The 15,280-nt window shown below is 41.0% G+C and overlaps 1 protein-coding gene across 5 annotated transcripts in view; it reads right to left on the bottom strand.

Moving 5' to 3' along the window:
• The window catches only part of PTPRT (protein tyrosine phosphatase receptor type T), a 715,857-nt gene that overhangs the window by 90,296 nt on the left and 610,281 nt on the right, over positions 1 to 15,280 (bottom strand). For 4 of the 5 annotated variants that reach the window (XM_075072298.1, XM_075072299.1, XM_075072301.1 and 1 more), the window contains exon 15: positions 181 to 210. The exons of the other annotated variant lie outside the window; for it this stretch is intronic. In XM_075072298.1, the coding sequence (XP_074928399.1) occupies positions 181 to 210 (30 nt within the window). The remainder of the gene's footprint in view (positions 1 to 180; positions 211 to 15,280) is intronic. 5 annotated transcript variants of the gene reach the window in all.

Here is a 15,280-nt window from a genome sequence, read left to right as displayed (position 1 = left end):
AAAAAATAGTATGAAAATGAAGAAATAAAAATGCAGGCTATCTGAAGAACAAAGATCAGTGAAATGGTAAAAAAACCAACCCAACTGAAAAAGGAGAAAACCACATGAACACCCCACCCTACCCCCAGTACCAATATAATGAGCATGCTCAAGAAAAGTCATCTCCAGCTAGGTACTTACAAGTAATAGGAGTAGGAATATGCATTTCTTCTAAACATTGATGGGCAGTCAGATGAAGAAAATGTCCAAAAGGGGGAAGAAGAAAAAAAAACCATAATTAGACTTATATGAAATCTTCTTTATTTGAAAAGTACACAGTATTTCAGTGCCAGCACTTATACTGAGTTACTTGCTTCTTTTCCCAAGTTTTTCCTGAGAAACATCATGGCCCACTGGATAGCATGCTGGATTTGGGGTCAGGAGATTTGGGCTCTGTTCCCAGTTCTGCTGCTGACTTTCTGTGTCCCCTTGGACAACTCAGTTCATTTTTCTGTGACTCAATTTCCCCATCTGAAAAATGTGGATGAAGATACTTACCCATCTGTGTAAAGTACTTTGAGATCTTTGGATGAAAAGCATTTTATAAAAGCTAAATATTATATGAAATAGAATGAGATGAGTAAATATTGTGCATCTTTTCGATATCTACATGTCTGAATAAACAAAGCATTGAATAATCAAGTCTCATGAAACTCTGAATTGCTTATTGATTCAGGTAGCACAAAAGGATGGTGGATAGATGGTTACTCATTAAATGTTTTATGTCACTAATTAACTATGGATAATTGCTAAGGATTTCCTATTACAAATTCTCTATGATAGGCTTCAGAAGATTTTGATACATTGTATCACAAGGGAATATGTTATGGCAAACATGTATAGCATAGTGCATGGGGTTTTCCCCACTGGAGAACACTAGGGAAGCAAAGAGCTTCTTATCATAGGTTACGCCACAAGATATGGCACAATGTACCGCAACACAAAGTACTGTACTGCATCTTGACAAACATGAAATGTTGATCATCACACGTGACAAGCTGAGTCACAACAGAAAAGGAGGGATGAAAGAACACAAACTTCAACTTACTCTACAACTTTACCTTTGTTGTTTCGGCCACTACCCATCCTGTCACAGACTTTCCAAATGTAGACATGTGACATTAAAGTACAATTGTATGTTTAATCTGCACATGCAATTACCATGACTTCACATGGAAACCTAGTAGCTGGGCATATACATGGTTAATTTGTCACATTTGCATACACAATTACCCATTTTGTGTATGCAGTCACAGTAATTGGTGCTCAGAGATTGGGCATACCATCACACATGCATTTGGTATTCCTTTTCTTGTTGCAAATATGATCTGCTTCATTTTCTCACTCATGTACAATTTGCTGCCTACAAAGAGATTTCCTCAGGGGAAGTACAGCTAATTACAGATGTGCAAAATTATTACATTGAAACTACATGTTTTGCCTCATAATGGATCTTGTTAAAAACTTAAAATGCAGGCCAGAATCCCAAAGCTTCCCAAACCTTTCGAGTGACTCTGGAATGCATAGCTAAGCGCATCTGGCCTCATTTAGGAAATCACATGAAATTCAGGGTTCCACACGATTTTGACAATGTAGCCATTTTCACTGAGTTTCATTATGAGATTCTGAGTTCATTTGAACCTAACATCAAAGAGAATCTTGAGAATTATCAGACACAAACATGATTTGTTGGGGAAAAGTCAGCATGGCTTTTGTAAAGGGAAGTCATGCCTCACCAAGCTATTAGAATTATTTGAGGATGTCAACAAGCATAAGAATAAGGGTGACCAAACTGATATAGTGTACTTGGATTTTTAGAAAGCCTTTGAGAAGGTCCCTTAGCAAGGGCTCTTGAGGAAACTAAGCAGTCATGGGATAACAGGGAAGGTTTTGTTTAAAAGATACAGTAAAGTAGAAAAGTTTGCAGATGATACAAAATTATTCAAGATAGTTAAGTCCAAAGCTGACTATGAAGAGCTATGGGAGATCTCACAAAACTGGGTGACTGGACAACAAAATGTCAGGTGAAATTCGAGATTGATAAATGCAAAGTAATGCACACTGAAAAAAATAATCCCAACTACACATATATAATGAAGAGATCTAAATTAGCTGTTACCATTCAAGAAAGAGTTCTGGGAGTCACTGTGGATAGTTCTCTGAAAACTTTAGCTCAGTGGGAAGCAGTAATCAAAAATGCTACCTGAATGGTAGGAACTATTAGGAAAGGGATAGAAAATAGGACTGCAAATATCACAATACCATTACATTAATCCATGGTGTGCCCACACCTTGAATACTGTGTTCTGTTCTGGTTGTCCCACCTCTAGGGCCCTACCAATTTCATGATTGTGAAAAATATGTCACGGCCCATGAAATAAGCCCTTCCCTATGAAATCTGATCTCCTCCTTGCTGCTATGAGCACCCTAGTCAGGGGGCTTCTAGCTGCAAGTCCCAGCTGAGCTGGTGAGAGAGAGGCCTTGTCCTTCCCCTGCACCCTCGCTCTCAGGGGGAGATCAGACCCACCTCCCAGTGCCTCCCCCTGCTGCAGAAAGCTCCAGCCTCCAAGGTTTCTGCAGCTGGAGGAGATTTGTGGAGGTAGATCTGATATCCCCCTGCTCCTGGGAGTGCCCAGGCTAGGGAGGCTCCTAGCTGTGAGCCCCTGCTGGACTGGGAGAGGACAGGACTTATCCTTCCCTTGCATGGCAGCTGGGGTGGGGTGGTGGTGAGATCAAATCCACCTCTGGGTTGGGACCTCCATGGTTAGAACACTGAAATTTCAGATGTAAACAGCTGAAAATGTGAAATTGGCCAATTTAAAAACCCTCTGCCTGTGAAATTGATCAAAATGGCCCGTGAATTTGGTAGGGCCCTACCCATCTCTGAAAGGACATAGTGAACTGGAAAAAGTTCAGAGGAGGGCAACAAAGATAATCAAGGGCATGGAACGATTTAAAAAAAAAGTAAAAAGATTAGGGTTGTTCAGTTTAGAAGAGAGATGACTAAAGGGAATATGATAGAAGTCTATTAAATCATGAATAATGTGGAAAAAGTGAATAGAGAAGGTTTATTTACCCTTTGCCACAATACAAAACCCAGGGGTCACCCAATGAAATTAATAGACAGCAGGTTTAATACAAACAAGAGGAAATACTTTTTCACATAACGCACAACTAACCTGTGGAACGTGTTGCCATGAGATGTTGTGATGGCTAAAAGTAGAACTGGCTTCACCAAGATGGTTAGAGATACAACCCCTGCTCCGGGCAACTCCAAACCTCTGACTGCCAGAAGCCAGGAGGGGAAGACAGGGATGGATCACTCCATAACTGCCCTGCTCTGTAAACTCCCCTTGAAGCTCTGGGCCATTGTCAGAGACAGGATACTGGGCAAGATAGATCATTAGTCTGACCCAGTATGACCATTATGTTCTTATGAGGAGAGATTTGGGAAGTGAGAACCCATGTAGATGCAAGCCAAAAGCAATATTCCAAAAAGTGAAATGCACAGTGATTTTCACAGTGTTGCCAATTCTAGCGATTTTAATTGTGACTCTTGCCATATTTTGTGTTTTTCTTGAAGTCCCAGCTTCTGAAGTTGTGTGATTTCATGAGAACTGCATCTTTCATTAAAAGAAAAAAGAAGTTTCCAGCCCTGAAGGTTGCGGGACAAACCAGAAGGCAGAATTTTTTTTTTTTAAAGGCCCATTAGTTTTAAGCCCACCTAATGATTTTTGAAGGCTTGATTAATTTTTTGCATGCTTGAGGCTGGCTACATTCCACACATCTCTAGGACTCCCAAACTCTTTTTTCTTTTAATATCATCATAGTGACTCTCTAAAAGCCAGGGTCTAGGAAAGGTGGAGAATAACTTAAAGTTCCCCAAAGATTACAAAAAAGCGCTGGAATCCAAGGAGGTGCCTTTTGTTTTTATTCATGTGCAGAAGTTTCTCCATAAGTCATTTGCTCAGTCTCTTCTTCTTACCTACTGAGGACGTAACCACAATTATTTTCTGTAAAGCCCAATCTAATGCAGTCAAGGATTTCCTTTTAAACATCCAGTACAGCTGACCTCTTAACTACCTAAATCCAGACACTGAAACATGGTGACTAACTTGAACTGGGTTTTGGGGCTTTTTGCAATGCTATATCCCTGCTTCCTACTGCAGAACATCTGGCTCCAGAGATGGAGGTGGAAGGAGTCAGGTCAGACTTTTAGTTATGCTGTTGACTGGCCTAACCATTCGATAGTGAAAGTCAGACAGCTGAAACGGAGCGTATCCCATAGTCTGTGTTTCTTAGGGACTAGATATAGCCATATTTACCATCTCTATATAGGTAATATCACAGAGAGAGAGAGAGAGAGAGAGAGAGAGAATGGTGCTTTCTGTCTCTTGCTCCTAGTCCCAGCCTTCTTGGCCAGCCACTCCCAATCTCTCCCACCTCAATTCCCAATCCATTTTCCTCCTAGTGGCAGCTAGCATTCCCAGTCTTCTCCCCCTCCCCACCCGCGTCCCGGCTTCTTGTTTCAATCTACTCCCCACCCTGAGTGGTCCGTCTCCTGTCCCATCTGCATTCAAATCAGAGAAATTTCTCTTCCATGCTGCCTGAGTTAAGCATGGGGGGCAGGGGCATTTAGAGCTCAGGAGAGATGATAGCACTGCTTTCAGTTCTGGTGCCTGAACCCAGACCCAGCAAGGCCTGCAGTAGCTCAGAGCAGTAATTGAAAGGACAGTTCTGCTCGTCCAGACTGGAGCATGCTCAGTGTGGATGGAATTTTTAAACAGTAAAGCCCTAGAAAATCTCTGCTAAGCATGGGTAAAATGATTTTCCAAGGAATTATAACTTGGCCAAATTTGTGTGGATTTTCACGGGGACGTCAAGTATAGGGATGCTAGACATTTTCAAAAAAAGGGTCACCACAATTTAACATTGGCAAAACAACATATTTTCTCCCTATAATTCTTGGAAATGGCTGTACCATTTTGTCTTAAATTTTCCCAAAAAATTCAGCCTGAGGCAGACAGCTGACATGGAAAATTTCAGCCACATAGTTAAAGCTTGGCAAAGTTATAAGCAACTGGAAACAGGGTCTTATAATGGGAAGTTTCAGGCAATCTTAATTATAGGCACTGCTACCAGCCTCACCTATAATAGACACAGAATGTCTTTCTTTAATACCGATACAGAAGGGGAGATGGGTATTTCACCACTGAACGTACAAGTACTCACTGAGCAGCTCCTTCCTGTGACCCAAGTCTTTGTCACATTGTAACAGGCAGTTGGGTTTTAATTAATTAGTTTCAGATTTCAACCTTAATCCAGAATAAAGAGCTAATTTTCTTAAAAGGAACTAATTCCAGATTTATAGCCCCCCTCCCACCTTAATTTTGCCGCAAGAAGTCTTTGAGGAACTTATTTACAGTAGACAGCAACAGGCTGTCTGATCCTATTTATTCAGTCTCACACTTCCAGGAGTCACTAGAGGCTCTGTCCTCACAAACATGTAACACTGAAGAGCATCACATTTTTGACACTCTAGGGAAATGTAAGTCACAATTTTGGAGGCGTTAGAACTACTAAGATAAAATAAGAACTAGCCAACATCCAAACTATTAAGGGGCCCAAAACAGTGAAAAAGTACCTGCACAATAAAAAGTTACACCAAAGCCTTTCTGGCTTCAAGAAGCATTTAGTAACCAACCATATTATTTTATTATACTTTTTATGTTAGGTAATATTCAACTAATATCACAAGTGAACACACTGTCTTCTATAGAATATTGGGAAAGGATCAGATGTTGGCATTCTGTATTTTGAAGTTCGGACTCCCCCACACTAGATGTTTGTCAACATCGGGAAAAAAATGAGTGGGCTTAAATGAGTATGTTTTGAAGTACTTGTGTAGACAAAGACAAAGATCTACTCTGGTTTCAAAGAGGATGAGATAAAAGTGCATTAACTAAGTGTTTATGTGCGTGAGCAGGATCCACATGGGTAGTGTGTATGCAGCAGGCAACTGTGGGTTATAGTCACACCCCAGCTTGCTGCAAACTAAATGTTAGTATCTAGTGTATCTAGTGTAGGCAAAGACAGTCCTATTTAAAAACATGTTAGCTGGTCCTGGGTGACTGTGGAGTTAATTTGACACATGTAAGCCCACCATTCATTTTTTCCCTATAGAAAAAAACTCAAGCTGTTTGGTATGGTTATTCAACTTCAAAAACGGGTATTTAACTGAGTCATGCAGACAAGTTTGGTAGCTTCACACATTTGCCAGACTAAAAGGGTTTGAACACATCCAAACCAAACTGAAGGCCAAGGTCTTTGTCCAAGTCTATGTAGATAAGGTTCAGAGAAGCATCCTAATTTGAGGGTGTTTATAAGAACCAGGAGTAACTTTTGACAATTCAGGTGTACTTGTTTTGGCAGTGCGGGGTTCTCAATCTCTCTTCATCCTTCAACTCTGTACACCGGTTAACAAAATACTTCATTCAGAAAAAATCAGATTGATTGTGTCTATTACTGATTACCTATAATACCCTGAGCCACAAATAGATGTTACTGTGGTATCTTCCAGCTCCACGTGAAGGCAGTGCCTCAAGTTTGTCTAATTAAATAACTTATTTTCTGCATCATTGCCTAGAAAGACAAGACTATCTTGTACAATTGCCTCTGCAGGCTGAGATGATTCCTTTAAGTAGGTTTGAATTCAAAGAGGTTAAGCTGCTTGTGTTTTTGTTTGTACAACGAGAGAACAAATCTGTTATGAAAGGACTTATGCAGCCAGTGGTGTGTGTGTGTGATGTGCTGCTGTTTTTTTAAGCCACACATCACAAGATATTCATATCAATCTATGGCCCCGGATGGTGTTTCCCATAACAAGATCTGGTCCCAATCTGCCTTAGTTTACAAGTGAAATTTGTTGGGTAGGTTCAATGCCATCTCTAATGGACACTTGCCCACATGAACTCCCACTCTCAACCTCAGTTTGACATGACTGGATGTGTCCATTCAAAAGAAGTCCAGAACTGATACAAGAGGTGTGTTTGAAGGAAGATCAAAGTACACTAGCAGCTCCAAAACACTTTTGTACACTCTTCTTGCCTCTAAAAGGAGAAAAGAGTCAGCTATACACTAGCCAATTGTTCTCAGAGAATTATGCCCACCCTGGCTGGCTCACAACATTGTTGATGATGGTGCACACCCAAAGAGGTACACAGGGGAAAACAGAACACAACGATTTCATTTGCATGCAGCCAAAAGGGGGAAAATGAGTAGAGAAAGATGTTTCATTTCCAAGCTCTAGGAAGCAGAGGTGACCTGAAACTGAAACGTCAGTTTCTACTCCCTTTAAATTTCCAGAAGGTTCAGATTCTAATCCCCCATCTATTCCTATATTGTGGCTAGTTTTTTGATTCTGCACCTAATTTGAATGTGGTCACTGTTCTTGCAAAGTTTCAGAATGAAATGGTGGAAATCTCACAAGAACAGCTCACCTTGCAAGAATTTCACCATTCATGATAGCTGAAATATCACCAAATCAGATCTCAGAAGGGTATAAATAGAGCCATGAAAATTTGTGGATATCCTCTTTATATCCATGGATATCTGCATCCACAGACCATTTCTGAGGATTGGACGCAAACACAAACTTTGTATCTGCACAAGGCTCTAGGTATGGACCAGCCTGTGATATGTCATTCCATATTCCTTATGAAAATATTCTTATGATATGAATAGGACATAACTGAGATATACTTTATGCAAGATGGCTAATGTGAGATATCATTGGAAAGGTTATGATTTACTGAATGCGATTGTCCTATTTGTATGCATGTATCATTTCTGTATCTGAAATTAGGAATATTGACTATGTATCTGTAGTTCAACTATGCTACTTTGGGTGACACTCACTTTAACACTTCAGGTACAACAATGGAAAAGCCAGACAGGGCGGATGGCCCATCAACAAGGCCAATAGACTGTAAAAGAGCTTAGTCTTCCTGTGAACCTGTGAGTCAGCCTGTGAAGAATGGCTGCAAGGGCCCTACAGAGGTATTTAACCATGTCACCTGAAATTGGAACCCATCTTGAATTCTGTACTTTTCCATGAGAAGCTGGGGTGAGGGGGGAGAGGAGGGAGGTCAGACTAGGAAACAAAGGATCCCTGCCTTATGTAAATCCTATGTAAGGGTGAGAGTGAGGTAATCCAGGTCGTCAGTTCTCCCCTGCTACCCCACCAAAGATGACTGCCGGAAACAACTAAGACTGAACTGAGGGAAAGAACTGGGCCCAGGCTAGGAGGACATCTGGCCTATGAAGAAGATTATTAAAATCAAATTTAGGGTGAGGCTTTCCATATAACCAGTTTCTTTAGTGTATTAAGTTTAGTTTGTGTGCTCCGTTTTATTTTCTTAGTAATCTGCCTTGTTCTGTCTGCTTCCTCCTTAACTACTTAAAATGAACCTATTATAGTTAATAAATTTATTTCTGGTTTACAATATAACCCAGTTTATGCAATTTCTAACTGGTGGGTGGGCAAGAAGTGTGCACATCTCCCTTCCACACTGAGGGAAGAGGCGAATTTCATAATATACCTTTGCGTCTGTACTCCAAGGGAGGTGGACATCTGAGTGCTGGAGCAAGTCCCTTCTGCTGAGTCTTCCCAGAGCTGATCTGCAGCTGGATGTGGCCCTGCCTGTGTGTGTGTTAGAGGAGGTTTTAAGAGAGTAAAGGGGGCCCATGCTGGCAGAACAGGTAGACTCACTGGTATCTTCAGCACCTCAGGTGGCTTCCCAAGGGGTCCAACCTGTCACACAGGTATGGGTCCGAACATTGCCTACTCTTCTCACCTCAACTAAAAGGATGTGAAAAAGGACAATAATCCAGTGACTGTATATATATACCACATAAATAACCTGTTAACTCTATAAAGTAGCCCCTGAGTTTCCTCCTGGTCACTAAGGAATTATTATTTATATGGTGTAGTAACCACGCATAAGCACTTTACAAAACAAAATTGATGACAATTTCTGCTTCAAAAAAGCTTAGAATCTAACTTGTATGCAACCAATTACTTACCTCTGCTTCTTAGGATTCTTACTCCTTGGTCACCTAGCCTTTTGCTGGCTTTCCAGTTTACAATTCAAGAGCGAGGATTACACAGCGATGATGGACCAAATCCACAGATGGTGTAGATCAGCACAGCTCCACTGCGATCAGTGATGGTGATGGATGCAAGCTGATTTACACAAGCTAAGAATCTGGCTCAGTTTCTTTGAAGAAATAAAATTACCTCCCTGCAATTTCACTTCCGATAATCCTCTATAATTATATTCTCAAACTCTTGTGTTGGGAGCTGGAGAAGAGTGACAGGTCAGATCAGCAGTGAGTAAGAATCCAGCATGGATTTTTTTAAAAATATGCAGACCAAAGAGTGGACCAATGCAGGAAAACTTCACGGACCAAGTGGATTTTACAGAGGGAGTTGACAAAAGAGATAGAGGTGGTTGGAAAACAAAGATATGTGAGCCTCTACCAAGCACAAGGAACAGCATAAGAAATGGCACAAAGTTAGGACCAAGAAAGGGACCAGAAAAAAGACTGAAGGGTTAATGATGGAGAGATCCTAATCTGTGGAACCTATTTGTGAGCATGCCTGCAGGTCTGATTAAACAAATCCTAGAATACCTAAGGAACAGACTGAAGAGATCTCTGAGCCATTAATGATTATCTTTGAGAATTTGTGAAGGATGGATGAGATCCCAGAGGACTGGAAAAGGTCAAATATAGTACCTATATATACAAAGGGAACAAGGACAACCCAGGGAATTATAGACCAGTCATCTTAACTTCAGTACCAGGAACATAATGAGCAAATAATTAGTCAATCTGCAAACATCTAGAAGATAATAAGGTGATAACTGTTATATCCTTGGGGGCAACAGTTTTAGGAAGAAATCACTGGAGACACAGAGCTGCAAACCTTCCACGCCAACCAAATTCACAACAATAATAGTAACAGTCAACATGGATTTGTCAAGAACAAATCATGTCCCGCCAACCTAATATCCTTATTTGACAAGGTAATGAGTCTGGTGGATGCGGGGAGCAGTAGATGTGATATATCTTGACTTTAGTAAGGCTTCTGAGACTGTATCACATGACCTTCTCGTAAGTAAACTAGAGAAATATAGCCTGGATGAACCTATGATAAAGTGAGTGCACAACTGGTTGGAAAACCATACTCAGAGAGTAGCTATCAATGGTTCAGAGTCAAGCTGGAAGGGCATATTGGGTGGGGTCCTGCAAGGATCAGTCCTGGATCCAATTCTATACAATATCTTCATAAATTATTTGGATAATGGAATAGGGAGTACACTTATAAAGTTTGCAGACAATATCACGCTGAGGGGGATGGCAAGCACTCTGAAGGACAGTATTAGAATTCAATATGATCTTGACAAACCGGAGAAATGATCCGAAATAAATAGGATGAAATTCAATAAGGACAAATGTGAAGTACTACACTTAGGAAGGAATAAATCAATTGCACGTATACAAAATGGGAAATGATTGCCTAGGAAGGAATAGTGCGGAAAAGGATATGGGGTTTATAGTGAATCACAAACTAAATAAGAGTTAATAATGGAATACTGTTGCTAAAAAAGCGAACATCATTCTGGGATGTATTAGCCCAAACATTGTAAGCAAAATACGAGAATTAATTCTTCCACTCTACTTAGCACCGATGAGACCTCCTCTGGAGTATCGTGTCCAGTTCTGGGCATCACACTTTGGGAAAGATGTGGACAAATTGGAGAAAGGTATGTTTGTTTTCTTCACGGCAACGTATATGACGTATAACAAAACACCACAGGTCAGCAGAATTATGAGAGAGGCTATCAATGCTGAAAGGAACCACGACTGGGATGCACAAAAAGAATTAGGCATTGTGACAGTACTGCGTCACACTGCCTAACTTTTAGGCATTTGGTAAAATAACTGCGATACGCAACGCCTGAGTTAGTCACCTAAGCTCCTGTTCAACGAATGGGGAGAGATAAGCACCTTAGACTGCAATTAACAAAAGCTAGCATGCTAAGCAGAGAGCTGTCTAAGCTAGCCAGTGGAAGATGTCATCTAGAGGGGTGTGCACTAAGACACACAAATATAGATACATAAGTGTGGGCTGCAGCAAGGTGTCTATATTATCTTATGATTCAGATCCAGAAATCCTCTTTAGACTTACTGGCCTTTTGCTGTTTTAGCAAGAAGGTGTGGGGTGAGAGGAATGACTCAGAGTGAGAGAGGGCACATGCACGCACACAAGCATGAGAATGACTCTGTAGCCTGGTGGTTAGAACACTCACCCAAGATGGGGAGAGCTGGGATCCAGTCCCCTTGTTCCAATGACTCGAATTACTTATCCAAAGTGCAACAGCTTTAATAGAAGAGACTGAGGGAGCTTCACATCAGAATATCCCATAGCCCAGTGGTTAGGGCACTCACTTGAGTTATGGCAGATCCCTGTTCAAATCCAATCAACCCCATCACCAGCGGGTGAATGCTATTCACAAAGCAATCACACTATATCTGACCTATTAGTCCTCAGCCTCAGAAGGAAACCTGCACAACACTTTCAAAAGATGAGCCTGGGAACTTAAATTCATTACTGGACACTAAAAAGCATGGACTGAACAAACATACTGGATTTCAGAGTAGCAGCCGTATTAGTCTGTATCTGCAAAAAGAAAAGGAGTACTTGTAGCACCTTAGAGACTAACAAATCTATTTGAGCATAAACTTTCATGGGCTACAGCCCACTTCTTCTTACAATAATCTATAATCCACTGACCCCCTCTTTTTGTCCTATGACTACAGAGGTGTTAATGGACCTTTTGAATATGTGCTAATTACTTATACCAAGCAGTATGCCTCACCTTGCATTTTACTGTGATGCTGAGAGCACCTTTCCTAGACCTGAAGGAGAGCTTTGTGTGGCTCCAAAGCTTGTATCTCTCCCCAACAGAAGTTGGTCCAAAAAAAATTACATCATCCACTTTGTCTCGCTAATGAGTTTTTAAGGCATTCAGTAGTGATATAATTAACAGATAATTTATATGCTCAAGTATTATTTTATTTGCATGTGTCAACGGATGCAATGAATGAACATGCATTTTTGTGGGCATACTTTGTGTGCCCTTCTTTGACTTTTCAGCAGTGTGCACTACAAAAAGGGGCAAATAAGCTGAAGGAAAGTTTTAATACTGTCTAGGAATGAGTGCCTTACCCTGCATCCCCTCAGTCACATGCGTAGTTCTCACTCATGCTCATAGACCACCAAAGTCAATGGGGTTGCTCAAATATGTAAATGCTAGCTGTCTAACTAAGGCTGTGTTGGATCAGGCAGCTCAGGTTTCATCTAGGATCAGAAATGTAGTAGGAAGAGAGACTGAGACATAAGCCCTTGTATTAGAGGCCTGGTATGAGACAGGACCTCCTTACAGAATTTGGCAAGAACAGGGCTGATATTGCAGAAATACACATTCCTAAGAAGTGCTAGTTACAGAGTACTTATGCAAACACATCCCAGTACTAAGGTACCATAGCATTTTGATATTAAGGATGGTACAAAAACATTTCCCACGGATAACAGGAACATGCTGACCCTTTTTAAAAGATAAGGTTATAATGACAATATGTAATAAAGATGTTTTAATTAAACCAACATGTACAAAATAATGGGTAATAACTAGCCATGTCAGGGAGCAGTAACTAACTATGTCAAAGGGGCAGTACTAACTTGTTTGTATTGGGGTATAAAAATGTATCTCAAAGGGAGTATATTTGGCCAGCATAGGGAGCAGTGCAAAGTCTCACCACTACTTAAGCTGTGTCCACTATCATGAGCCTACATATCTTCGTAGTCTGCCAGATGCTGTTACTGTGCTTCGTCAACAATAAACCTAGCCAGGTGCCTTTGCTAAAAACCAAGTCTGTAAATTTATTAGGTAGTTTAATTAAGGTCTGCTATCTCCGTTATCTGAGCAGAGCTGGGACAGCACACTGAATAAACATGTACGCAGCCAACAACTGACTGCACCAATCATGTTGAAAAGTAGAGTTAGCATCAGAAAAGTAACTGTCAAAAAACCCCAACACATGCAAAATCCCTCCTTGGTACGAAACAGATCTGTGTCCTATCTGTTTTCTGCATCATATCTGTATATTACACGGTAGGAACTCTTAAGATGATAACAGCTAGAAGCTATGCTCTATTTCAAAGTTTGAGAACCAACAGTTCACAAAGAAAGCACACAGTCACACACAATGAACTGCTTGAAAACTTTGATTGTATCCACAGCAGCAACAATTTTAAACAGTTTCAGCCAAACATGAACAAAACCAAACTCTCAGAAATCACTTCTCCCCACTGCAGGATTTTAACGCTCTGTCCAGTTGAACTCATATTCCAAGGGAAATGGCTGTCTCTAAGCAAGCACAAACACATCACGCTCGGCGAGGTAAAAATCACCCTAGAATAAGCCACTCCAGCATCCTCACCCTCTCACATAAAAAAAATTAAAATAAAATAAAATAAAGTAATTTTCTTCTAAAATCTCTGCCACGTTTCACAGCCAGTCATTTAGAAATCACATGGGAATGCCGCATGCATCTGCAAAATCACATCTTCTCTCTCTCCAAAGGCACAATGAAGGATAATTGTAAAATAATGACAAGTTTAAAGATTGCACAAAACAGAGTAAAATTCCAAACTGCAAAACAGCTCAAATTTCATTTTAATAACACTACTTTGCACAATATAGCATCATTCATCTGAGGATCTGAAAATGCTTTCCAAAATAAGCTCTCAACATATCTTTGAGGTATTGTTACCCTTTTTTTCAGACAGGGAAAGTGACTTTCCCATGGTTATGCAGTGACTTGCAGACTCTGGTCTGGAACCCAGCACTTCAGATTATAGGTCCATGTTCTAACCACAAGAGCCTCCTTCATACAGACAAGTCAAAACCAGACAATTCCACCAGATTTACTATTGTAGTGGGATTCACATAGCCCTCTAACTCCCTGGGACAAAATCTCAAAGCTAAAACGTTTCTTGTCTGCTTTCCTCCTCTAACCTCTTTACTTGTCCCAGTGCCCCTGGGCCCATTCTTGTCTACATTCTTACTCTTCTTTCTAATTTCTCACTCTCTCTAGCTCTTTCCCCTCACACTACAAACATGCTTTACTTTGTCCCATCTCACAAAAAACCACCAATGATCCACACTTGCCCCATCTCCCTTTTAGTCGCTAAAATCACTGAACATGCTGTCGATAATCACTTTCTGAAGTTCCTCACCCTTTAGTTCTGTCCCAGACCTTCCCAATCCGGTCTCCACCCCTAGCATTCCACTGAAACCACTCTCACCAGTTTCTAATGACATCTTCTTCGCCAAAACTTGGAATCAGTACTCCGTTCCCATACTTCTTTACCTGTCAGCCACCTTCAACACACTTGACTATGCTTCTCTTCTTGAAATCCTGTCCTCCACTGGCTTCCAGGACTCAGTCTTCTCCTGATTCTCCCCTACCTCTATAATCATTCCAGTGTGTCCTCTGGAGGGTCCTCATCCTCCCACCAGTTTTCTGTGGGAGATTCCACAGGACTCTGTCCTTGGTCCTCTTCTTTCTTCACACCTTATCTCTGGATAATGTCATCCACGAATGCAAATTCAACTACCATATCCATTCTGACAACTTACAGATCTCCTCCTCCAAACCTGTTTCCTTCTAATCTCCCCACTGTCTCTCCCTGCTACCTCCTTTCTCAATTGTTGTGGACAGTACCTCCATTCTATCTGCCTTCTTCAGCTTAGCCCTCTCTCTAGGTCCAAACACCTAGACTATGTCTACATCTTGCTGATTCTTTTTGCATAACATCTCTATCATAGGGCCTTTTCTATCCACACACAGCTAACACTCTTTATCCATGCTGTCATCATCTTGCATCTTTCTCTCTGGCCTTGATAAATGCAACTTTGCCCCACTGGTATCCATTCAGTATGGTGCTGCAAAGATTTTCCTAGTTTGTCACTTTGACCATGTCACTCCTCTCTTTACATCCTTCCACTGGCTCCCCATTTTCTATCACATCAAATATAAGCTACTTGTATTCACTTTCAAGGCCTTCCATAGCCTGCTCCTGCCCTACCTATCATTTCTCAGTCCCTTT

The sequence above is a fragment of the Chelonoidis abingdonii genome, chromosome 14 (genome assembly GCF_003597395.2).
Source record: "Chelonoidis abingdonii isolate Lonesome George chromosome 14, CheloAbing_2.0, whole genome shotgun sequence".
Classification (NCBI taxonomy): domain Eukaryota; kingdom Metazoa; phylum Chordata; order Testudines; family Testudinidae; genus Chelonoidis; species Chelonoidis abingdonii.
Note: the sequence above shows the minus strand (reverse complement) of the source record. Positions and strands in the feature narration are given on the sequence as shown.